This window comes from Narcine bancroftii, chromosome 2 (genome assembly GCF_036971445.1).
Source record: "Narcine bancroftii isolate sNarBan1 chromosome 2, sNarBan1.hap1, whole genome shotgun sequence".
In the NCBI taxonomy this organism is placed as follows: domain Eukaryota; kingdom Metazoa; phylum Chordata; class Chondrichthyes; order Torpediniformes; family Narcinidae; genus Narcine; species Narcine bancroftii.
The window spans coordinates 76572133-76599398 of record NC_091470.1 but is presented as its reverse complement, the minus strand read 5'-3'; the positions used below and the strand labels follow the sequence as shown (position 1 = coordinate 76599398).

General features: G+C 45.5%; 1 protein-coding gene across 2 annotated transcripts in view; it reads right to left on the bottom strand.

Moving 5' to 3' along the window:
* Nucleotides 1-27266, bottom strand: part of itpka (inositol-trisphosphate 3-kinase A) — a 91747-nt gene that overhangs the window by 11765 nt on the left and 52716 nt on the right. For both annotated transcript variants that reach the window (XM_069917151.1, XM_069917150.1), the window contains exons 3-4: nucleotides 15729-15942; nucleotides 7207-7411 (exon numbers count right to left, since the gene is read on the bottom strand). In XM_069917151.1, the coding sequence (XP_069773252.1) occupies nucleotides 7207-7411; nucleotides 15729-15942 (419 nt within the window). The remainder of the gene's footprint in view (nucleotides 1-7206; nucleotides 7412-15728; nucleotides 15943-27266) is intronic.

Below are 27266 nucleotides of genomic sequence, written 5' to 3'. Positions count from 1 at the left end.
AGCATCTGTGGCATAGGGATTACTTAAAATGGTATGTGGAGAGGAAAGATAAAGTTTGAGAACCACTGTTCTAGGAGTTTATAAATATCATGAGGTTCATAGATGCAATGAATCACAGTCTTTTTCTCGGTAGAAGATCCTCAAATTTGAGGGCAGAGGTTTAATGTGAAAGGGGAGAGATTTATGAGGGTCCTGAAGAACAAAATCTTTCACTTTGAAAAATGGCCCGTGCCTGGAATGAGCTGCCAGTGGAAACTGTATACGTGCATTCAATTTGGACAGATAGGAAGGGCTTGGAAGGAGGTGGACCAAATGCAGGCAAATGGATCCTTTTCTGTTCATCCTGTCTTAGTCTCTCATTATTTAAGGCATTTCTGCAAAATCTCCCCTCAGCCTGCCTTTGAGGAACAGCACACAACACCAGCCTCCTCCCTGTACTCCATTTATCCATCTTGTCGACACCCTCTCTCCTGCACATCCTTTCTGCAGTGGGGTGACATGAACTGTACACCACTCTCTGACCAAAGCCCAATGGCATTTTGTACAATTCAAGCACAATCGCGAAACAGTTTACATAAGAACATGAGAAAGAGGAGCAGGAGTCGGCCATCAGGCCCATCAAGCCTGCTCTGTCATTCAATAAGATCATGGCTGATCTGGTCATTGACTCAACTCCACCTATCTGCCTTTTCCCCATATCCCTTAATTCCATTTTTATGTGAAAATCTAACTGAACCATAAATATGTTGAATGAAGTTGCCTCAACTGCTTCCCTGGCAGAGAATTCCACAGATTCATTCTCTCTGGGAAAAACTGTTTTTCCTCATCTCCATCTTAAATCTACTCCCCTGAATCTTGAGGCTGTGTGTCCCCTAGTTCTGATCTCACATACCAGTGAAAACAATTTTCCTGCCTCTATCTTATCCATCCCTTTCATAATTTTATATGTTTCTATAAGATCTCTCATTCTTTTGAATTCATGTGAGTATAATCCCAGGCGATTTAGTGTCTCCTCGTAGGTCAACCCCCTTACCTTCAGGATCAACCTGGTGAACCTCCTCTGGACTGCCTCCAAGGCCAGTATATCCTTCTTCAAGCATGGAGACCAGAACTGCCTCACCAGTACCTTTCAGCATGAAAGATAATGCCCCTGCACAATTTAACTCTATTTTTCTCTGGAAAGATGCCCTGCAATTTTTTTGACTCCAGGTTTTGTCTCTCTGCTGCCATACTTGTTCCTGCCACCAGATGGCAGATTACTCCAACATGTGCTGTGCTGCAGAATCTCACAGCCTTTGGTGGTAATAATAAATGACAGGATTGTAGTGTCCGACAGCACATGGTTACTAACAGTACACACCAATTAAGGTCAGCACAGCAAATTCTGGAGTCTATATTCCTGTCCTGTTGCTCCAATAACCTTATGGTGTTGGAAAGCATCTTGTAAAATTTGATGAAGCAAAGATTTAATTAGGCAGGATGTTGCTGGCAGTGTAATTCACCACTGGCAAGACAGGCTGGTCTAAAGCTGGAGTCAGTCTAGTATTAAAGGTCCAGTCTGTTTCAAATTGTGGGAATGGTGCATTTGTAAAGATTTTATACTGGCATTAGTGGATGGATGCATGAAATGGATATTTCTTGATTGCCAGATTCTGAATGAGACTTTAATTTGGGTGTCCAAGTGCGAGAGAGTTTAAATTTGTGTTAGGACCCCAGTCTGGACCAAAATTCAGTTCATCTAGTTCAAGGGGCAAGTTAACCATGTGAGCTTGCAGGGCCTTTGAGGTCATTCCTCCCATCAGGCAGAATTGCTTCATAAAAAGAGGGCGACTCAACAACAACAAGAACAAAGAGTTCTGGAAAATATCCTCAAGGGCTTCGGGGAAGTGTTTTGAAGTCATGGAAGAGGAAATTAGGACAGGGGACCTCGGCTCAAGTCAAGGAGCAAGCTTTCAGTGAGGAATGTGACAGAGTATTTAGAGGTAGTTTGGGAGGAATTGTTAGAGCCGGTTGCACACAAACATTTTAAAACAGAATATTTGCAGGATTTTTGCAGAGTGCTTTTTTGCAAAAAGAGCAACAAGATTGCAGCATACAGCTTGCCAGGGAGAGCATGTGACTTTTGCAGGGAGACAGAACAGTTTTGCTATCAGAGAGGGAGGGTGTGAAACCGAGAGAAAGGAGACAGAAATCAGTTCCAGAAGGACAAAGCTGGAAAACCTTTGGAAGGCTGTCTGGTCAAAGGAGAAGACTGACTGACTGAAAGATACTCTGAAAGAAAGAGGATCATCTGGAGAACCCTGAAGGGGGCAAGTTTCACCAGCACAACTGTTTGAAAAGGAATCAGTTGTGGATGTCCTGGAAAAGAAATTTCTCTCTGAAAACCAGCAAGAACCCTCCTGAGTGGTAACCATTTGGCTGTTAAGCACAAAAGTCTGGTGAACTTTGTTAATGCTAACTTCTGTGCACAGTACAAGAATTGCCTGCAAGCAGTGAGATTGGACTGTGATCCAAAGAACTTTTCTAATCTTAAATACACATTACACACACCTGCACTTAGTATTAGAGGGGGGATTAAGTGGGTTAGGTAGGTTAAGTAATAAGTTAAAGTTTAATTCTGTTTTCTTGTTCAAATATAATTATTAAAAACTACTTTTGTTTAAGTGACCCTGTGTTGTGGTGCATATCTATGGCTGCTGGTTTTTGGGGTCCATAACAGGAATTTAAATTTTCAACAAGGACTTAAGAATATTGTTAATCAGGAAAGTCTGCAAGTAGGAAAGGGTAAACAACGTTTAGGACCTGACCCCCTTCGTCACGGTATGAGCAAAAAGCAGACAGGCCCCTTAATATAAAGGGAGAGGGTGGGGAGGAGAGGAGAGGAAGGGCAGGGAGGAGTACAGGCCAACAATAAGAGGTCAGAGGTGGATATGGGTTGGAAAGAAGAAAAGGAAAAAGGTGAGGGGATAAGGGAGGGTGCAGCTCTATGAATGGAAAGGGAAGAGGATGTGGAGCTGGAGGAAAGAGAGCGAGGTGGGGGGGGGAGGGGTCCCTAATGGTTGAAGAGTGCCCAACCGGAATATACGGTGGTGTTCCTTGAATTTTTGGGATGTCTTGGTCTGGGAGTTCATAAGCCATCGGCAGACATGTTGGAGTGGGTGTGGGGTGTGGAATTAAAATGGTTGGCCACTAGGATGTCCCCAATATTGCAGCGGACAGGGCAAAGGTACTCAACCAAACAATCTTCCAGTCTGCGTCCAGTCTCTCTGGTTTAGAGGAGGTCACAGCGGGAGCACCAGATACAATAGCTGACCCCTGTAGCTTCTCAAGTGAAGCAATGCTTCACTAGAAAGACTGTTTAGGGCCTGAATGATAGCGAGGGAGGAGGTGCACTTCAGAACAGAGCGGCAGATGCTGTAACCAGTGGTGTCACTGTCTCACAGTTCCAAACATGACCTTGGGCGCTATCCACCTGGTGTTTGCATGCATGAGTTTCCCTTCAAGTGCTCTGGTTTCCTCTTGCATCCCAAAGATGGGTGGGCTAGAGAGTTAACTGGCTGCTCTAAATTGACCCTTGTGTGTAGATGAGAGATGGAATCTGGGGGTGATGTGAATGCAGGGGGAACATAAATGGGGAACTGGATGGTTGAGGGCGTGAATCTGGGAAGGGGAGGAGTGAAGGGTCTGTTCCTGTACTGTAGGATTCGGTGGCTCAGATGGAGGAGAGAAGAGAGAACCCCACCTTTGGGGCTCAGTCTGTTGGAAACAATAGCAGGGAGTACAGAAGGTCAGTGTCAGAAGAACGAAGACTCCACAGAGAATGCAAAATCTGGAGCAACAAGCAATAGCAGAAGAGTGGATGGTCAGAAGAAGAGAGGTTTTAGAAGGGAGCTGATGACGAGTTTATTGACAGACCGACTGTGCAATGTACAGATGCAGCAAAGTTCTTACTTGCTGTAGCCGAACAGGTACTTGTAAAGAAAAATTACAATAGTAAACTAACTGAATTAAATTAAAGTAGAAAATAAGATAGATAATAAACATTCAAATTTAATTATTTACATTTTAAATTTTTAATTTAGACATACAGCCCTTCAGGCCCACGAGCCCATGTCACCCAATTAACCGACAACAACCCATACGTTTTGAAGGGTGGGAGAAGACTGAAGCATCCGGAGGAAACCCACACAAACATGGGGAGAGCATACAAACATCACAGCGCCGGACTGCACCTGGGTCGCTGGTGCTGTAACAGAACTATGCTAACCGTGTACACTAATCTTAGTGCAAATAAAATGGCTTGCAATAGTGCAGACAATCCTTTTGTAGTGTTGGAGGAGTCCTTGATTAGTGTTCCAAGGGAAGGTTCAAGAGCCTGATACCTGTTGGAACAAAACTAATCTTGAACCTAGAGGTTCTGTTTTTTTCAGGCTTCTGTACCTTCTGCCCCAACGTAACAGTGAGAAGAGGGTGTGTCCAGGGTGATGGGGGGTCTTTTACGATATTGATTGCCCTCTTGAGACAGCACCTCATAATGGATAGGTGGTCAAAGCCTGTGATGACTTTGTCACGTTCTGCAGCCTTCTGTGTTCTAGGACACTGAATTGCCAAACTAGGCTGTGATGCAACCACATCCAGTCTACTTTCCACTCCAGAAGTTCGATGGAGTGTCCGGTGACATGTTGAATCTCCTCAGAGGTTGGAAGGAGTTAACAATAATGGAAAGGCGATTTAAATAGAAGAAGATCACGTTAATATTTTAGGTGCCTGCTGATTAGACTGGTGAAGGAAAGGATGTCAGTCGGGGTTGTTGTGAGTTATGGTGCAGGAATGCTTGGATGAGCTCAGGCTTACAGGAAAGCACTGGACTGGATGGATGAGAGTTTTCGTACCACTTGGATGATGCAACAAAGTAGAGGCTGGTTGTACTAAGGAGAGATTGAAACGTATTAAATTATAGTGGTTATGGAAAGTCTGGTTTACCTTGAGACAATGAGGGGGGGTGAAATCAGTGGCTAAGGAATGGAAGAGAATAATTTTAACATCCTCGATGTGAGCTGGAGGGAAATTGTGGTTCCTTCAGAGTTGGAATTCAATCATTTGGAAATGTCCCAAGAGGTGATGGGTGGCACGTTGCACAAAAGTGTCATTGATGGAGGGCAAGTAATGGGCAGGTCTTTGATTTCTTTCAGAGTGTGGTATAAGAAAGGGGAATAACTGCTGATGGTTGTCCCTCAATGAATGACTGGACAAGATTGTTGCCGTTCCTTTTAAATGTGCCACTGTCAGGTTCATGGAGAGTTTCAGCACAGAAAAAGCCCCTGCAGCCCACCAAGTCCATGTCCACCACCTACCATATTTTATAAACTAAGTACCAACCCCCCCCCCCCCCCCATTATATGCATGTGCACGCTATACGAGAATATTTTTACATGTTGAAAGAACGTGCACAAGTAATAGCGGCCATGGGAAAGACACTCCAGCAATTTATAGCGAGTGTGAGAATATTATAGCAATAATGAGAATGTTTTAGCGGCAACAAAAGAACACACACAATTTATAGTGGGCGTGGAAAATTTTGATCTTGGGGATATCTCTTTGTACTGGTGTTCCTATAAACAGGACATTCTGGCTAGGGCACTGCACCTTATCAATGTTAATTGCCCAGACCCATCCCTGAGGGAGGAGATTAATGTATCAAGTGCCTCTGGTTTGAGACAACATTAAGAATTAAAATCCTGCTCAACTCTGAAGCCTGTCTTCGATCAATTTTTTTGATTCCTCTCCAAAGCTTATTAATGTGTTGCAGTAGGCTGGCATCTATAATATGGTGGATTGACACCTTGGGGTGGTTGGGGGGGGGGGGGGTTGATTGGGTGTTAATTGCTGGAGATTAATTGTGGCAGTACTGGTATGTGTTTTGTCTCATTTAAATGCAAATTGATTTTGCCAGTCAGAATTTAGACTACTACACCTTGATTTTCTGCACGTTATGTGCGTGTGCGCATTATATGAGTGAAAATACAGTACTTACATGAATCCCACCCTTTTTCATTTTCCCCATATTCACAATTCCTCCCTGATTCTACTGTTAACCTCCACCCTAGTGGCAATTTAGAGCCAACTAATCATCCTCCCCGCACGTCTGTGGGTCGTGGGAAGAAAGCAGAGTGCCCGAAGGAAACCCATGCAGCCACATGGAGAATGCATGCACACAGGATGCACCCAAGGTCAGGATTGAACCCGGGTCCCTGGCACTGCAAGGCTGTGTCTCTACCAGCTGCGACACTGTGTCTGCCTCCTTAAAGAAAACACACGTGATCCCTCTGACCTGGCAAACTGCTGCCCTGACTTCAACACCCTTTTTCTTCCATTCATTTTGTTTCCAAATCCAAGCTGCAGCACAGATTCAATCCTTCCAGTCTAATAATCTCTGGTACTGGTACTGAAGTGGACTGTACAATGTCTGGAATGGTTGTGCATTCTCTCCTTATTCTCCCTTATCTTTCACACAGTTGACCATGCTACCCTCTTCCAAGGTCACACACAGCCAGGGAATCAGTCACAACAACCTCCCCATCCGCTACAGCTCCCTGATGACTGCAATCTCCCATTGATCTCCCCCTGACCCCATAGCGCAAGATGGGGGCCAAGAGAGGAGTGGGAGTGGGAATAGGGACATGCAAGCTTGCTGTGGGACTCAAGGGATGGGCTGAAGGTCCTGTTGAGAGACTGGACCCTCAACCCATCCCCAATCCACACTAATCATCAAACCCCCCACATTCACACTCATCCTTTTTTTCCCTCTCATACCCCCATTATCACCCATTGATTCTCCTGCCAACTTCCAACACCCGGACAGTTTACAGTGGCCAATGAGCTTGTGAGCTTTTGGAATGTTGGAGGCACCCCACGTGATCATGGGGAGTTGGTGCAAACTCTGCACAGACAACACCCGTTGAACCCAGAGGAGCAGCGATGCAGCAGATCCATCAGCTGTGCCATCCAAACAGGGCATTTTGCATTGGCCAGGATTTGAACCTTGATCTCGCCTTGTGGCATCTGAGAAATCTTATCCCCGAGTTACCAGTGCTGTCAATCCTGAATGAGAGAAACAGGAGAAAAATGCCTTTGCTTTTCTCCTCAGCGACCATCACAAACTAGTACATTCCAGAAGACAAAAACCAACCCCAAACCCTCTGGTACCTTAACACCTTCAATGCGAAAGCCTAGTGTTGCCGTCGAGCTGAGGGACTCTCTCCACTGCATGTATCGTGGTTTAGTTATTGCCTGCTGAGTGTGCTCCTGTGGGGTTGGCGCCTGAGGGTCCACTTCTACCATTTTCTTGTACATGTCATTCCGCAGCTTGGGTTTATCTCGGGCTTTCATCAGCTCCTCCTCCAGGTATGTTCTGCAGAGGAGAAAGGGTGCAGGTGTTGGGATGAATTTTGAAACAAGGTGGATGATCTTTCAGTACAGTTACAGATTGGAGGGTACGATGTTGTGGCCATTGCTGAGTCAGGGCTAAAGGATGGACGTCACTGGGTTCATAAAGAAGAAGTGATATAGGATAGAATCCTTATGGATTCAGTTAATGAATGATAAAGGTAAAAGGACCCTAATGGCTGTTATATACAGGCCTCCAAACAGCATCTGATCTGTGGACGACAATGTACAAATGGAAATAAAAAAGGATGTCAGAATAATGGGGAATTTTAACATGAAAGTAGATGGGGAAAATCAGGTCGGTTCAGGACCTCAGGTGGGAGAGTTTGAGGGATGCCTACAGGATGGCTTTTTGGAGCAGCTTGTTGATGAGCCCACCAGGGGATTGGCTGTTTTGGATTGGGTGCTGTGTAATGAACCAGAGGTGATTAGAGAGCTTAAGGTAAAGGGACCTGAAGGAGGCAGTGACCACAATATGATTGAGTTCACTGTGAAATCTGAAAAGGAGAGGATAAAGTCCAACACTACGGTATTTCAGTGCTGTAATGGAAATTACAGTCGGATGAGAGACAAACTGGCCAAAGTCAATCGGAAAAGAACACCAATGGGGAAAGACAGCAGACCAGCAATGGCTGGAGCTTCTGCGTGAAATGAGGAAAGTGCAGGACGGGCGCATGCCAAAAAGAAGAAAAATTGTGAATGGAAAAATGAGACCGGGAAGTTAAAACGAAAGTAAAACCAAAAGAGAGGGCAGAAAAGGAAACAAAAATTAATGGCTAAATATGGGACTGGGAAGCTTTTAAAACTTGGAGAAGACAACTCAGAAGGTGATTTGGAAGGAAAAGATGAATTATAAAAGGAGGTAAGCAAATAATATCAAAGAGGCTACTAAAAGATTTTTTAAATATATAAAGAGTAAAAGAAAGACAAAAGTAGACATAGGATCGATAGAAAATGATGCTGGAGAAATTGTAATGGAAGACAAGGAGATGGCAGAAGAACTCAATGAATATGTTGGATCACTCTTCACTGTGAAAGACATTAGTAGCATACTGCACTCTCAAGGGTCTCTGAGAAGAGAAGTGAGTGCAGTCAAGATCATATGAGAATGAACGTGGGACGCTAAATAGTGTAAGGGTAGATAAGTCTCCCTGATCAGATGGAATGCACCCTTGAGATTGAAGGAGGTAGCTGTCGAGATTGTGGAGGCATTGGTAATGAACTGCCTGGAATCAATGGAGTCTTGCATGGTCATGGTGGACTGGAGGATAGCAAATATCACTCCGCTATTTCAGAAGGGAGGAAGGCAGCAAAAAGGAAATTATAGACCTATTACCCTGACATCAGTGATTAGGAAATGATGGAGTTGATTGTCAAGGATAAGGTTACAGAATACTTAGAGGTGATGAAAATATAGGCCCATTAGCATGGTTTTCTTAAAGAAAAATCATGCCTATTGAAATTTTTTGAAGAGATCACAAGGAGGATAGGCAGGGAAAATGGAGTGGACGTTGTGCATTTGGGCTTTCAAAAGGCCTTTGGCAAGGTGCCACACACGAGGCTGCTAAACAAGGTGAGAGCCCATGGAATTACAGGAAGGATACTAACATGATTGGCAAGAAACAGGGAGGGGAAATAAAGGAATGCTACTGGTGACCAATGGTGTTCCGCAGGGATCAGTGTTGGGGGCTGCTTCACTTTACCTTGTATATAAATTATTTGGATTATGGAACAGAGGGTCCAATAGCTCAGTAGTTAGAGCACTGGGGTCGTGAGTTCATTCCTTGCTGGGGCCTCATTTCTATGACGGCTGGGTGGATAGTGAGGATATGGAAAGACAGCAGAGAGATGGATAGATTAGGAGAAGGGGCAAAGAGGTGGCAGATGAAATAAAAGGTCAGAAAGTCATACACTTTGGTGGAAGAAATCGATGGGCAGACTATTATTACAGACTATCTATTATTTAGATGGAGAGAAAATTCAAAATTAGAAGCTGCAAAGGGGACTTTGGAGTCCTGGTTCAGGTGGTGCGAATGAGGGGGGCCTCATAAGGGAATTTCAAATGCTAAAAGGCCTGAAAGGTTGTTTCCCATGGCATGGTAGGGGAGTTTGGGAAAAGAGGGCACAATTTCAGGATAAAAAGGGCATCAAAGACCCTCAATGTAACACCCCCTGATATACCCTGAGACTCCTACTGTGATTCTTACTATATCAGCTGCCCACCCTATCACACCATCATTATTTGTTGTTTCTAACCTGGTCCCATCCTTGTTCTCAAATCCCACCTGGTCAAATCCCACTTTGTGATCTCTTCCAATTGCATGCACCTCCAAGAACCCCACTCAAGGCTGTCTAATTGGCCCTTATTATAATTGATGGAGCCATTTACCCTCAATATAATGTTATCTGATGCACCACTTGGTTATCACAATAGCATCCTTTGATATAATGTATCACCTTCTGACAAATCATATACCCATCACTGTGACACCCTAATGGCATCAAGGCACCACCATAATTTACAATCACTCTGTAATTTGGGTTTTACTCTTCCAGTGTCTGCATGGGGTCAGCAGAACAGAGCAACCTGAAAGCTGCTACCTCTCTTGGTCTCCGGCTGGATTTCTTCCCACACCCCAAAGATGTGCAGGTCGTTACTTTAATTGGCCACTGAAAATTGACCTTGGTGCATAGGTGAGTGCTGGAATCTGAGTGGGGAGTTGATGGGTGGAGAGTAATATGGGGTCAGTATAATGGTGCAGATTTGATGGTTGGCATGTTCTCTGGGCTGAAGAACCTGTTACAGAACTGTATAAATCTATAGCTCCATTGGTTTCAACTTATCAGGACATGGTGGGTTTGTGATAGGAGTTCTGAAGTTCTTTCTGATATGTTTATTCACTCTGTTTAGCAGTTTTTCTGTTTAAAATGTCATCTTGATTTAATGTTTCCTTAACTGTTCTGTGCTGTTACTAGGACTGCATCTCCAGTCCAAGGTTGAGCCTCCAGCAAGCACTGAGCAGTAGATGAGGTCATAGGGTAGGTTGATGAAATTAGCAAACTGGTGATGCCAAAACCTGGATTACCGGTTCGAACCTGCGGAATTTACATTCATCTGATAATCTACAACTTGCTATCGCACCTGGTCACAGTAAAACGTTTTGTTTTCTTGCTGTTGGGTAACTGTGAATATTTATTATTGATCTTTTTTATTTATGATCTCTCCAATTTAATTTAATGCATACTATTGAGGTGTTTAATGAACTATACTTCCAGCTGTTGCAAGTTACAATTTCAGTGCATATATGCATTGTATATGAGAATAAACTATACAAATTAAAATACTAATTATCATTAGTATCATTAATGGTGACCTCAAAACTACCAGATTCTCAACTGATTCTTTTTAATTTCATTCACTAATGCCATCCTTGCCCAGTTGGTGCCTCCAGACCCACTACAATGCCTCTCAGTCGTTACCACCCTCTCGAGGTAGTGAGAGATATGGGCTGTAACGTCAGTGAAGCCCATATACTGTATGAAAAATGAATCAAAGCACCTGTCCAACCACCTGTGACTACAAGTTACGGTGCTTTTGAACTTCAGTCCATATTCAGTGCAGGGTTCACTTCCATTTGAAGATGCATGATTTCTTTATTGCCATGGACAAAAAATGTTGTTGCCATAGTAACAGTGCAGGCCAATGAGATGAAAGCCTTGGTCCGAGAGGCAGCCCTCTCACCTTTGATTGCAAAGATCCCGGGTTCAAGCCACACCTTGAAGGCATGATTTACACTGAGCTCTTTGTTTTCACTTGAGAGGTTAAACCATCTGCCCTCTCAGCTGGAGAATAAAATAGAAACCCATGGCATAATGTCAAGAGGATAGATGGGGTGTTGGTTTGGCCACTCGCCTGAAAGGACAGTTTAAATGGTGCAGTCACAAACTGGAAGTGAGGCTTGAACCTTTGTAAGTTTTAACATGCTACCTTCTGAGCCATTATAATCAGAAATAAAATATGATGCATAGCTTTGTCTTATATTTGTGCTGGTTTCTTTATAATATGGTATATTAATTTATTGAAATAAAAGCAGAGAACTCACTGGAGAGAGGAACAGTGAACAGTAGGGCCCTAGGTAGAGTGTGTTGTAGAACAGAGATCGAGGTAGTGCATAGTTCTCTGAAAGTGGCAACTTAGGTGGACAGGGTGGCGAGCAAGGCATCTGGCCTTCATTGGGTAGGTAACGGAGTACAAAAACTGGGAACTCATTTCATGATTCAGCTGCACAGGGTGTTGGTGAGATCACAAAGTACTGCGTGGAGTCCTGGTTGCCCAGCCATCAGAAGGAGATCAATAAAATGTAAGGGGTGCACCAGAATGTTGCCAGGACTGGAGGGCTTCAGATACAGTGAAAGGGTGGGTCCCAAGAGCATTGGAGGTTGAGGGGTGAACTTACAGAGGGTTATAAAATAAAGAGTGGCATGAAGAAAACGAATGCTCAAGTCTTTTCCCCAGATGTTTCTTGAACTAGAGGGCACAGGTTTAGGATGAGAGGGGAGAAATTTAAGAGGGACCTGTGGGGCAACTCTTTCACTGAGAGGGTGGTCTGTATCTGATGAGCAATGGAGAATGTGAGGGAATGGGTGGCAGTGGGGGGGAATGTAGAATGTGGAGAATGGAGGAAACACTTCGGAGGAGCTGTAGAAGTGGGCATCGTTTTGACATTCTAAAGTAATTTGGACAGATGCATGGATAGGAAAAACTTAGAAGGATTTGACCAAATGCAGGCAAATGAGACTAACCCAGAATGCCAAGTTGGTCAGCTGAAGGGCCTATAGTGTGCTGTAACCAAACAACTCTAAGGGAGCGTTTCAGGCCAATGACTTCTTACGAAAACTGGGAAAGAGTGAAAACAAACAAGCTCAAATCACAGAAGAGAAGGGATGGAGAGAAAAAAGGAGATGCTGATAATAGGTTGATGCAAATACGTCAGGAGCAATCCAAGTGAGAGGGTGAGGACTGCTTGCCTGTCAAAACTGAGCTGGCTGGAGGAGGTGTAAAAGAAGCAGGTGAAGGAGAGTGGGAAAGAGAAGCACCCGTACTGGGAATGTGAGATGCAGAGTAAACGTAAAATAAAAGTGAATGGTGGAAACACTTGGGCAGGCAGCATCTGTGGTGAGAGAAAAATTGAGGTAATGCTACAGGAGTATGACCACATGCCAGAAGAGGGCAGCAAAAGGCTAACCCATTGAATTTAGTATTGAATCTCAAGGGCTGCAAGATGCCTCAGTCAGAGGATGAAATGCTGCTCCTCAAGCTTACATTGGAACAGTGGGGAAAGACAAAGACAGAGGTCAGGGTGGCAGTGGGGGGAATGGAGAATGTGGGGGAATGGGTAGCAGTGGGAGGGGAGTGGAGAATGTGGGGGAATGGGTGGCAGTTGGGGGGGGGGAATTGGAGAATGTGGGGAAATGGGTGGCAGTGTGGAGAATGCAGAATGTGGGGAATGGGTGGCAATGTGGGGGAATGGAGAATGAAAGGAACAAATGACTGGAAGCTCCGGGTCACAACCTGTGGAAGTATTATTTCACCTGCCTTTGGTTTGTCCATTGCAGAAGAGTTCACTCTCTGAGCTGTGATTGCAATATGCTCAATTATAAGATGTACAAGTCAATTGAGGCTTCACTTGGAGGGACATTCTGGCCCCTGGATGGTAGGTAGGGAAGAGGTAAATAATCAGGTGGATTCAGGGGGAAGAGCTATGAGGAGAGTCTTCACTACAATATGCAGCTTTTTGTCTCCCAATGAATAGTTAAAACTTTCATGGTGATTTAATCTTGGACTCTTCCAGCTAGACCACCATCTTGATGGAAATGTTTCAGATAGAGGTGGGGATTCAAATTTGAATGCATTCTAGCATTGGGCATTGAAGTACTGTCATTAACCCTAAAATAAGAAAAGTCAAAGATAACTCTCCTTCACAAAAGGGAAACTCAACCAGATTCACACAAGCAAACAGCCTCAACTAGATTCTTGTGGTTTCCAAACAGTGGAGTCCTGGGGGGGAAGCACAGATCCGGTGTGATAGAGATCTCGAGAGCTATCAGCGAGACATTTCTTATCGCTACTTGTGAGCTAGCATTCTATGAACTGGCCAATCACAGGTGCAATGGTTGCTGAGTTGGATTGAACCTTGTGTACTGTATGATGTGCACAGATACAGGTCAATTAAAGACCTTCAATTTGTCACTGTGATAGCCCTGATTGGATTAGTTAATTCTTAATCCATTAAACCATTATTATTAACTGAAGATTTTTTTATCACTGCCTATCTGAATCCAGTGACTCACTAGGATGGACTCGTGTAAACAGCATCAACAACTTCACTGACACAGTGATGCAACTAGTAAAGCCGTTGTCTCACAGCACCAGAGATCCAGGATCAATCCCTGGTGCTGTCTGTGTGGAGTTTGCATGTTCTCCCAATGATCCTGTAGGTTTCTTCCCACATCCCAAAGGCATGCGGATTGGTGGGTTGCTTTAAATTGGCCCGAGTGTGTGGGTGAGTGGTAAAGTCCAGATGGGGGTGGGGGTGGGGGTGGAAGTTTACTGCAGTGTGTGTGTGTGTGTGTGTGTGTGTGTGTGTGTGTGTGTGTGTGTGTGTGTGTGTGTGTGTGTGTGTGTGTGTGTGTGTATTGACCCGAGTGTGTGGGTGAGTGGTAAAGTCTAGATGGGGGTGGGGGTGGAAGTTTACTGCAGTGTGTGTGTGTGTGTGTGTGTGTGTGTGTGTGTGTGTGTGTGTGTGTGTGTGTGTGTGTGTGTGTGTGTGTGTGTGTGTGTGTGTGTGTGTGTGTGTGTGTGTTGGGGGGGGAAGAAAAAATTAGTGTAAGTGTGTGGTTGGCATGAACCTGCTTCCATGCTGTATCTCTCTGCGACTTCCAACTGCAGAGTGCCTTTAATTAATGCTTTGTTGGAGCATTAGTCAATGGATCAGAATGTTGAGCCACTGGAAATAAAAAAAGAACTGCTTTAAAAATATGAGTGAGAAACAAGAAGAGGGTTGAGAGATTTAGGGATGTCTTTGAGTGACTCGGCCAGAAATGGTGGACTAGGCCAGAAATGGGCAGCTGGAGAAGGACTGAACTGCAGAGATAATGAGGGGCACATAGTAACAGAGAATATTAAAAATTGAGGCATTGCAGGACTGGGAGGCACTCACTGAAGGGCAACTCTAACTGAGGAGGTACACAAATCTGGAGCAATTAACAATCTGCTGGATGAACTCAATGGGTTGAGCAGCATAGGTCGGAGAGAAAGAATTGTTGCCCTTAATCAAGATTCATAAATCTAACAAGGCAAATGTATTTAATTTTAAATTTTACATGTCTGTTCCTTCCAGTTTAAATCCCATTAAACTATACCCCTGGTATGTTTTGAACCAAAGCCCCCGGAGAAAACCTATGCAGACAGGGGGAGAGAGTACAGACAGTGTAGGATTCGAACCTCCAGTCCAGTCCCAGTCACTGGTGCTGTGAAGGCATTGCACTAACCACTACACCGACCAAGTCTCCAAGGAAAGTTAGGAAATGGGTAAGCTTAGAATTGATGGGTACGAGGAGGGAGGCTTCTCACGGCAAAAGTCCATTTTCAATATCATCTGCAAATTCCCAGAACTCCCAAGTCTGGCGACCATCGGACAGCAAGTCGGGAGTGAAAGGGAACATGACCACTTTGTAAAGTGGTGGTCGCATGAACCTTCATCTTCAACTCAAAGATGGTAATAATAAAGTTCTGCCAAATGGTTTAATATAGATCTCGGCTCTAAATTATCAAATTTATTGTTGTTTTCTTTATTACTACATTGATGGTACATCAAGAATTATTTTGGGCTGTAAACTACCAAACTGTCTTTATTTCTGCCTTTTTCCTCTCCCTTTCTCTCCACCAATCTAGAACTAGAGGGTACAGGTTCAAGGTGAGAGGGGAGATTGAAGGGGCAACTTTTTATCAGTCAGAGAATAACCTGTATCTGGAAAGAGCTGCCAGAGGAAACAATAGATGGGAGTATGATTCCAAAGTTCTAAAGGCATTTGAATAGATACATGGATTGGAAGGGTTTAGAAGGATAGGGGCCAGTATGTCAACTTGGTTGGCATGGGAAAGTTGAGCTGAAAGGCCTGTTCTATGATGCATGGCTCTATAACCTTTCACTCCCTTTTGTTTTGGAGCAATGAAGTTAATTCAAGGTCGTCTTAAAAACCAATGCAGAGATACCACATACCTTATTCCCATCTTACAGTCCATAACACACGGGCTGTCAAACTCGGCCAACAAGTCATCCAGCTGAAGGTATAGCTCTTCTCCTTTTTTGACCACGCCATGGTAGCAGGGTACAAAGGGTGCCAACGGGTCTGTTTTCAGTTGCTCAAAGCACACCTTTTCGTTTTCACTGTACTTCTTCAGGATCTTCCCAGTGTCTCCTGGTTTGAAACTATCTAAGTAGCAAATGGAGGAAGACATTCTTTTAATGGAATGACAGCAATGAGTGATGATGTGCCTGGTCCTCAATGAGAGTACATCAAGTTGTGAGAACCTGGCCTGTATCATTGGTGGGAGGTGAATGGGTAAGGATCTGGGCTACATTGAGAGGAGTGGAGACAGGGTCTTGACGGATTCAGAGGATAATTCAAGTTTCTTGTCAAACTACATCCATGACATCACATACGGTCTTGAGATTCTTTTACTTTTTTCTGTGTTCTGAGGGATGGCATTTACAAACATTTGGAAGAACAGGGATTGATAGGTAGTAGTCAGCATGGTTTTGTCAGGGGTAGATCATGCTTAACAAACCTTATAGAGTTTTTCGAGGGGGTTACAAAAAAGATTGATGAAGGGAAGGCTGTGGATGTTGTCTATTTAGACTTTAGTAAAGTTTTTGACAAAGTTCCCCACAGGAGGTTAGGAAAAAAAGGTGGAGGCATTAGGTATAACTAAGAAGGTAGTGAAATGGATTCAGCAATGGTTGGATGGGAGGTGTCAGAGAGTAGTGGTAGAAAATTGTTTGTCCAATTGGAGGCCGGTGACTAGTGGAGTTCCTCAGGGATCGGTCCTTGGTCCACTGTTGTTTGTTATATATATTAACGATCTGGAAGAAGGGGTGGTGAATTGGATAAGTAAGTTTGCAGATGATACAAAGATTGGTGGTATTGTGGACAGTGAGGAAGATTACCGTAGCTTAAAAAGAGATATAAGAAAGCTAGAGGAGTGGGCTGAGAAATGGCTGATGGAATTTAATATGGATAAGTGTGAAGTGTTGCATTTTGGAAAGCCAAATCTAAATAGGTCATATACATTGAATGGCAGACAATTGAGGAGTGCAGAGCAACAAAGGGATTTAGGAGTTATGGTAAATAGTACCCTCAAAGTTGATACTCAGGTAGATAGAGTGGTGAAGAAAGCATTTGGAATGTTGCCGTTCATAAATCGGAGTATTGAATTCAAGAGTTGGGATGTTATAATGAAATTGTACAAAGCATTGGTGAGGCCAAATTTGGAATACTGTGTGCAGTTTTGGTCACCAAATTATAAGAAGGATATAAACAAAATAGAGAAAGTGCAGAGAAGGTTCACGAGAATGTTGACAGGATGTCAAGGTTTGAGTTACAGAGAAAGGTTGAGCAGTCTGGGGCTTTTTTCTCTGGAGCGTAGAAGATTGAGGGGGGATTTGATGGAGGTGTTCAAGATTTTAAAAGGGACAGAGAGAGTCAATGTGGATAGGCTTTTTCAATTAAGAGTGGGGGAGATTCAAACTAGAGGGCATGGTTTGAGATTGAAGGGGGAAAATTATAAGGGGAACATGAGGGGAAATTTCTTCACGCAAAGGGTGAATAAGCTTCCAGCGGAGGTGGTTGAAGCAGGGACGTTATTTACATTTAAGGAAAGACTGAATAATTACATGGAGGGGAGAGGATTGGAGGAGTATGGACCAGGTGCTGGTCAGTGGGACTAGGAGGGTGGGAATTTGTTCCGGCATGGACTAGTAGGGCCAAACTGGCCTGTTCTGTGCTGTATATGGTTATATGGTTCTCTCTTTCTTTTCCAGCGTGATCCCTGTTCCAAAAAAAATTTACAATTGCTTTTGCAAATTATCTTCTGAAATTCCACCAGGGTTTGAATGTTCAGTAGGATGAAGATTCTCTGGGCATCATCAGAGGATATCCAGGAGGCTTTTCTCTCCTTCCACAAACCCAACTCCCCCCCCCTCCATAATCCATGTCCACTTATGGTTTCTTGGCTTTTCCTTCTTCCCACCTCCCCCTGCATTTTTAATCAGGCGCCTGCTCAAACCTTGCCGAAGGGCTTGGGCTTGAAATGTTGGTTATATATCTTTGCCTCCTATGGACGGTGCAGGACCTGTTGAGTTTCTCATGCCCTTTTGTGCATTAACTGCATTCACAGCATCTGCAGACTTTTCCGTTTCACTACCTATCCAGGAGGGACTGAGAAGGTACCAGGCAGGTATAGGTGGTGTCTCTGGGGAGGATTATCAGGCGATCAAGGTGGGGTGGGGAAGAGAGAGGAAGGGTTCCAGGCAGGTTTAGGAGATGCCTCAGGATAGGATCATGAGAAGATCCAGGAAGGATTGTGACGGGCAGGTTTAGAAGGTGTCACAAGACAGGATATGCATGAAACAGGAGAGGGTTTTGGCTTGATCCAATGAGTGGTAATCTTACACAAACAGTCCTACTTTCTAATATGCCAGCAATGGTTAAAAATCACCAGCTAGGCTTCTCCTTCCCCACTACCTGGTTCCTGATAGGTTAGATTGTCAAAAAAAGCCATCACTGCTCGCCTGCTTGTAGCAGGCCGGATCAACCCTGCACATGATGAGCCGAATCGCCTTCACGAACAGCCAATGCGGCAGGACACATGGACTTTTCCCCCCCCCACCACGCAGAAGTTCCAGGCTGCAGGAGCGTGTTGCCAGGGGAACAGCCAGGCCTCACAGCAGCATTATGACATCACTCCCATGAGCCTGTCACCTCCCCTAAAAAGGAACATGTATGTTCTTGAATAAAAGCCAGTTGCTGGTTTACTTCCTTGGTGTGGACAGTATTTATTTCAGCAGCTCTGCCTTTAGCAGAGCTATAGTGGTGACCCCAAACAGGTTCTAATGTTTTTAGAGCCCACAACACGCAGCAAGATGAATCCTGCTGACTTGTCCACAGCCCAAGCGGCTGCCACCAATGGATCTCCTGCAGCAGTTTACACTGTAAGCATCTACTTGCCACCATTCTGGGTGAATCAGCCTCACAGCTGGCTGCAACTTTCAGAATCACAGTTCACCCTGTGAGGAATAAGAGCCGAGGACATGAAGTTTTGGCACATGGTCAGCGCCCTGGACCCCACCACAGCAGCGAAGGTCACCCCGTTTGTCAACAACCCATCCGTGGACGGCAAGTACATGATGTTTAAACTGTTTTTGCTTGAGTCATTTGAACTAAGCTTGCAGGCAGGGCCTAGGTGATCGCAATCCCTCTGAACTGATGCAGGAGCTTGTGGCCCTTGCAGATGGACACACAAAGTGGCTTCCTGTTTGAGGCCCTGTTCCTTTCCAAGTAGCTGGTCCAGGTTGCCGCCACTATCTCCAACATTGACTTTTCCAAACCACAACTTGTGGCAACAGAACCAGACTGGCTCTTCTATGCTGCGCAAACCGACTCCATCCACGTGCAGCCCATTTGTGCAGTTGGAGCAACAGCACAAACCTTGGCCACCTCATACGCCCCCGTGGCGCCCATCACAGCAGTCCACGCAGCGACTACAGAGACAAATCAGCAGGGTCATGCTCTACCACCTTTGGTGGGGTCGCAATTCCCAGTGGTGCATACTGCCCTGAACCTTTTCAGGCAGCAAACCCAGTCCGATGCAGGGTTTGTAGACTACCGTTAGTGGCCTTGGCGGTTGGTATCAGAAAAGGCCTGCTTTACCTTTGCAACCAGACACTGGCGCAGAAATCAGCCTAATTCCGCCCACGTTCTTTGAACAGAAGAACAATGCCAGAGGCCTACCCCTACAGGCTGCCAACGGTTCAACCATGTCCCTATAGAACATATTGCATGACCATTCACACCAGGATCGTCGTTTTCAGGTGGGTCTGTACCATCGCCTCAGTAGGCCAGGCTCTCCTAGGAACAAATTTCCTCTGGGCAAATGAACTCCTGGTTGACCTCAACTGATGCCAGATGGTTAATGCTACCACCATCCAGTAGCTCCCCCTCACACTGTGCCAACGTACCTTCCGGCCTTTTGGAGTCTACGCTCTCGAACAAAGCAAGTACACTGCATTGCTCACCGACTTTCCATGCTCTACTGGCCCCCAACTTCCACGATGTAGAAACAGCACATAGCATGCATCACCACATTGAAACCATTGGACCACCCATATACGCGCGGTTGCGGTGACTGCCCCAAGATAAGGCCAAGTTTGCCATGATGGTGGAATTGAGGATCGTATGCTGTTCCAACAACCCGTGGACTTCTCCACTACACGTGGTCCCAAAGAACTCTGGTGGCTGGTGACCCTGCGAAGGCTACCGCAGGCAATGATGCAACGGTACCAGACAGACACCCCATCCTGCACATACAGGACCTTGCCGCACGACTCCAAGGTGCCCAGATTTTTTCCAAAGTCGATTTGGTGATCCCAGTGCAACAGGACAACGTCCAGATGACAGCCATAATCACCCCGTTTGGTCTCTTCAAGTTCCTGAGAATGACATGCGGGCTGAAAAATGTGGCCCAAACATTCCAGTGTTTTAGGCCCAGAGGACCCCAAAATCCAGCAGCAACAGAAATTCACCAAGACAAATGGTGCCTTTTAATTATCTTTAAACATGAAAACAGGATCAAACTCTAACTTGTTACTATTAACTTAACCTCCTTCTAATTCTAAGTGCATGTGTATGTAATGTGTGTGTAATTTCAGAAAAGTTCTTTGATTTACAGTCCAATCTCACGCCTCACACCTCTAAGTTCACTGGTTGCAGGCAATTCTTCTATTGTGCACAGAATTAAACATTTATGAATTTCACCAGGCTTTGGTGCTTGAAAGGTAAATAGTTACTGCTCAGGAAGGTTCTTGTCAGTTTTCAGAGAGAGATTTGTTGCTTGTTGGACACAAACTAATTTCTTCTGATCAGCCACTTCAGTGTCTTGCCGAAGAAATTTGCCCCATCAGGGTTTTCCAGATGATAACCTCTTTCTTTCAGGTCGTCACAGAGTTCCTTTTTGTTTCTCTTATTTTAAGTGAAACATTAGGCAGCCAGTCCTCTCCTCTTGTTTAGACCACAAAGGCTTTGAACAGGTTGAACTAAGAGCTCACAACCCATCTTCAAAATGGGGTTTTTCCATGTTCCAGTCCCAGCTGCTGAACTGTAGAACTGTCTCTCTCTCTCTCAGAAATCCACATGATCCTCTTAGAACAGTAAGCTGCATTCTGACCTAATCTTCCGAGTCAATCCATCTGTTGCTTTCCAAAGCAATAATCCATTACTCCACAGCATGTCCAATTAACTCCTACTTGTGAAGTTTAAAACCCGAAATTACTGGACTGATTAATATCTGAATAATTAAGGAAAAGTTCCTTACACTCTGAGAATGAAAGAAGCAAGAAGAGGAAGAGGACAACAATCAAAAAACTACATTTTAAAGTATTGGGGGAAAAAAAGGGAGAATCTGGGCCTACCGAAGAATTGAAGCCTCCGGATCGATTTCTGATGAACCCGAAGCCCCAATGTACTTCTCCGGCAAGGTTGGGTGAAGCGGTGGCACCCTCTTTGCGATGCAAGATGGCGCCGCCGCTATCTCCCTGGCATCGCTCTAGGAAGCCCGCAGGAGCACTGCGTCGAGTGTAGCTGGTAGCGTGCCCGAGCGCGGGGGCGGGGGGGGCCGGGGGATGCGAGCCTGAGTACGTTAGCGCGTCATTGGGTTCACCGGTGCCTAGTGACGCACCTTCCCAGGAGGCCTGCATCCAGGCTGTGGGAGGGCCCCACCCCCCACCCATCGCCGAGCTGACGATGACGGCCCGGTGTGGAGAGGGGTCCAAACCCGCAGCCAGGTGCCACAGAGGTGATTCTAGTACCTGAGGAGGAAGAGGAAGAAACTGCTGATTATTTAAATGAAGAGGATCAATGAGCTACTTATGGCTGCTGTTAACATTATGGAAGGGAAGCCTAGAACCTTAAAGGTCCCTTCACCATATACATCTCCAAGTCTGTTGAGCCCTTCACCTGTCCTGATGTAGTAACTATGTTTAAAGAACTAACTAAGCAAAATGAAAATTCGATGGATTATATACCTACTAGTTTTCATAATATTGATGAACAATTTTCTGATTAATATCAGATATGACTGGAGATACTGCTTCAATGAAATTGGATATTAATAAATGTTTGACAGCTGTTGATGTGGTTCAAGACAGAGTGAAGAATATTGAAGTCAGAGTTGATCAGATTGAAGAATCGATTACTGGATGGCAAATGGAGAAGAATTTTTTTTACAGAAAATGGATTCACTGGAAAATCAAAGTCATCAGAATAATAATAAAATAGTGGGTCTACCTGAGGGTATTGTGGGAGCAAATCCTACAAGATTTTTTAAGCAGAGGATTCCTGATGTATTGGGATCTGAATGTTTTCCTGAAGGTTTGGAACTAGATAGGGCTCATCGTGCTTTAAGAAGGGAACCTTTACCAGGTCAGCCGCCGTGGGCAATATTGGTTTTGGGTATCAGGATCGGGAGATGATTTTACGTGCGGCAATCCAGCAAGCTCATATGAATCAGGGCCCGATGATGGTACAGGGTAATAAGGTTTTTTTCTATGCAGATTTGAGTCAAGAGGTTATTCAGAGGTGAAAGGAGTTTAATTCAGCTAAAGTGGTGTTGTGGAAGAAAGGGTATAGATCTGCTTTTCAATATCCAGCAATTTTCAAGGTGTTCTATGAGCAATATCAATCACAATTTTTTCAAAAGGCACAAGATGCATTAATCTTTGCTAATTCTTTGCCAGATTCCAAATTGACTCAAGATCTTTCTACAAAACCTTTGGTGACTATAGAAAAAGCTGGAAATGGACGGGGGAGTAGGAAGTTGGAAACTGAACAATTGGTGGATTTGGAGGTAGAGCTTCCAACTACATCTGAATCTTGATTGGGCTATGTATTTTACTATTGTGTTGTCTAATTGGGGAGAAGATGATGACCCAGTTGTTTCTGAAGTCATCAGCCACTGTTGGTATTAACGGCACCCGGTTAATAGAGGGGGGTACTGCACTTGCAGGTTTTTTTTAGAGGGGATATTTTTGTTTTAGTTTAGAGGGGAGGTGTTTCTCAAGGTGGGGGGGGGGGGCGGGTTTATATACTTAAAAGTAATTTGCAGCCTTAGTTGAATTTGTATTTTTATTGAGTGCCTGATTTACCCTAATCACAATGTCTCACTTAAATTTTGCAACTTTTAATGTTAAGGTTTGAATAATCCAATAAAAAGGAAGCATGTATTAGCCTATATTAAGAAAATGAAAGTGGATATTGCTTTTTTTACAAGAAACTCATTTGACTGAAAAAGAACATTTAAAATTGAAAAGGGACTGGGTTGGCCAAGTTATTTCATCTTCTTTTAACTCTAAAGCTTGTGGAGCGGAATTTTTTTTTAAAAAAAGCACTCGGAGCCATTTTAAATGAGATCTGTTTTGAAGTGTTTGTATTTGTTTGTGGCCTTTGCCCTCAGATAGCTCCAAGAAAAGTGCAGAGAACAAAACAAAGGACTCTACATCACCTTTGTTGACCTCACCAAAGCCTTCGACACCGTGAGCAGGAAAGGGCTTTGGCAAATACTAGAGCGCATCGGATGTCCCCCAAAGTTCCTCAACATGATTATCCAACTGCACGAAAACCAACAAGGTCGGGTCAGATACAGCAATGAGCTCTCTGAACCCTTCTCCATTAACAATGGCGTGAAGCAAGGCTGTGTTCTCGCACCAACCCTCTTTTCAATCTTCTTCAGCATGATGCTGAACCAAGCCATGAAAGACCCCAACAATGAAGACGCTGTTTACATCCGGTACCGCACGGATGGCAGCCTCTTCAATCTGAGGCGCCTGCAAGCTCACACCAAGACACAAGAGAAACTTGTCCGTGAACTACTCTTTGCAGATGATGCCGCTTTAGTTGCCCATTCAGAGCCAGCTCTTCAGCGCTTGACGTCCTGCTTTGCGGAAACTGCCAAAATGTTTGGCCTGGAAGTCAGCCTGAAGAAAACTGAGGCCCTCCATCAGCCAGCTCCCCACCATGACTACCAGCCCCCCCACATCTCCATCGGGCACACAAAACTCAAAACGGTCAACCAGTTTACCTATCTCGGCTGCACCATTTCATCAGATGCAAGGATCGACAATGAGATAGACAACAGACTCGCCAAGGCAAATAGCGCCTTTGGAAGACTACACAAAAGAGTCTGGAAAAACAACCAACTGAAAAACCTCACAAAGATAAGCGTATACAGAGCCGTTGTCATACCCACACTCCTGTTCGGCTCCGAATCATGGGTCCTCTACCGGCACCACCTACGGCTCCTAGAACGCTTCCACCAGCGTTGTCTCCGCTCCATCCTCAACATCCATTGGAGCGCTTACACCACTAACGTCGAAGTACTCGAGATGGCAGAGGTCGACAGCATCGAGTCCACGCTGCTGAAGATCCAGCTGCGCTGGATGGGTCACGTCTCCAGAATGGAGGACCATCGCCTTCCCAAGATCGTGTTATATGGCGAGCTCTCCACTGGCCACCGTGACAGAGGTGCACCAAAGAAAAGGTGCAAGGACTGCCTAAAGAAATCTCTTGGTGCCTGCCACATTGACCACCGCCAGTGGGCTGATAACGCCTCAAACCGTGCATCTTGGCGCCTCACAGTTTGGCGGACAGCAACCTCCTTTGAAGAAGACCGCAGAGCCCACCTCACTGACAAAAGGCAAAGGAGGAAAAACCCAACACCCAACCCCAACCAACCAATTTTCCCTTGCAACCGCTGCAATCGTGTCTGCCTGTCCCGCATCGGACTTGTCAGCCACAAACGAGCCTGCAGCTGACGTGGACTTTTTACCCCCTCCATAAATCTTCGTCCGCGAAGCCAAGCCAAAGAAAAGAAACACTTTAAAAAAAATCCTACCACAATTTATCTCCTTTAAAACAGATCTATATGCAATATAAAATATTGAAATCTGTCACACCAGTGCCTTATGGACGTTGTGGCAAGAGACCTGACGGGGATTTTCATGTACCTGGATGACATCTTCATTGCCAACCCAGATGCCAGGGCCCACTAAGAACATTTAAAACACCTGTTTGCCTGGCTGCAGATTTTCGGGCTAACCATTAACCCATCCAAGTGCCAGTTCGGTTTGTCCACCATTGACTTCCTTGGGCATCGCATCTACAGCGAATGGCCTGACCAGGTCGAGGCCATTCGAAACTTTCCCAGGCCCAAAACCCTCAAAAGCCTGCAGGAATTCCTTGGGATGGTGAATTTCTATCATTGCTTCCTCCCAGGAGCAGCACCCACCATGCGGCCTCTCTTTGACCTCATTAAGGCAGGTAACAAGGGGCCCAGCTGGTCTGCGAAAGCATTCCAGGCATACAAGGAGACCAAAACAGCATGCTCCAAAGCCATGTAACTGGCACCCCGGTTCCAGACTTACCCCTGTCGTTAATGACAGGTGCCCCAGACCGGGCAGTGGGCGCAGTGCTGCAACAGTGGGTGGATCACAAGTGGGGACCACTCACTTTCTTCAGCAAACACCTCCAACCACTTTTGATCGCGAACTGCTGGCAATGTACCTGGCCATACGCCATTTCAGGTAAATTCTCGAAGACCAAGTGTTCCCGGCCTACACGGACCACAAGCTGCTGGTGGAGGTGCTGGGAAAAGTCTCAGACCCCTGGTTGGTGAGGCAACAACAGCACCTTTCATATATCTCCAAATATAGAAAGGATATCCGCCACGTAGTGGGGAAGTCCAACGTGGTAGTTGACACACTGTCCAGGCCAACGATCTCCAAGGTGACGGGTGGCATCGACACAAGCTCAGCTCACCAGTGACCAGGTGACACACAGGCATACTGCACCGCCATCACCAGCCTACAAATTGAGGAGTTCACGCCAGACCCATGAGCCCATCATTCCTGTGCGATACGTCTACAGGCCACCCCAGGCCAATCCTGCCAGCGACCTGGAGACAACAGGTATTCAGTCAAGTGCATGGACTCTCTCATCCTTCTATCCGGTCAACAATACTCCTCGTTTCAGACAGGTTCGTATGGCATGGGATTCTGTGTGAAGTTTCACTTTGGGCAAAAACCTGTAAACAATGCCAGTGAGCCAAAGTCCATCAGCACACAAAAGGCCCAGGGCAACGTTTCCCAGCCTGCAGCAGAAAGGTTCGACCTCGTGCATGTAGACATTGAAGGGACCCTTCCCATCAGCCAGGGGATGAGGTGCCTTTTCACCGTGGTCGACCGCTTTACACGCTGGCCAGAGGCGGTGCCCATGCTGGCCTGTAACACGGAAACCTGTGTGAGGGCCTTTACCTCACGGTGGGTGGTCCATTTTGATGTCCCTTCCCACATAACTTCAGACCAGGGATCCCAGTTTACCTCTTTTCTCTGGGCGACTGTGGCCAAATTCTGCGGCAGCCAACTACACCACACAACCACCTACCACCCCCAATCCAATGGGCTGGTAGAGCACTTTCACCACCATATAAAAGCAGCCCTCAGATCATGGCTGCATGGGCCCAACTGGATGGATGAACTCCCATGGTTCCTGCTGGGCAGCCACACAGCACCTAAAGAGGGCCTCCCCACCTCATTGGTGGAAATGGTCTACGGCGCATCGCTCTCCATCCCAGACAACATCCATTTCAGCTCCACGGAACCACCACTGAACGCACTCGATGTCCTACAGCAGCTGAGGAACAACACTGCCTAACCACATCCACGTCCTACCACCACCCACTGGACACCAACCAGCCACGTCCCACAAGAACTCAAAGCTGCGGACTTTGTCTTTGTAAGACGGGCAAACCAGGGACTCCCCTGCAGTGCCCTTATGAAGGGCCTTTGAAGGTTCTGAGAAGAGAGGGAGTTATATATATTCTAGACATCGGAGGCATGAAAAATATGTTTACAGTCGTCCGCCTCAAGAAAGCCCACTTGGACTATTCAGAGCCTTTCCCTACGCTACGGCGCCGGGAATGTCCACCCAAAGACAATCTCCCAAACCTCACCCAAAGAAAATGCCATTCTGAGGGAGGGGGCGGTGTAGCGGGCCAAGTGAACCTGCACACGATGGGCCGAATCGTCGTAGTAAACAGCCAGTGCAGCAGGGCAGAGGAGCTTCCATCCCCCACACGCAGAAGTTCCAGGTTACAGAAGTGCGTTGCCAGGGGAACAGCCATTATGACATCATTCCCATGATGGTTTACTTGCTTGGTGTGGGCAGCATTTATTTCAGTAGCACTGCCTTTAGCAGTGCTACATGCCCATGCCTGTAGATATTTTATTTTTCTTTTCATTTGAGCCAGTTAAGGATGGGATGGACTGGGAAGGTGGTGAGACCCCCACAGAAAATGTGGTTTGGCCTTATTTCAATTGCAAGACAAGAACTGTGATAAAGGTCCTTAACCATTGGACAGATTGCAGAAAACAAGCATGGAAATTGGTCTGAGGGTTATTTCTGGCCATTTCAGGAATTGGTAATTCTTAAGT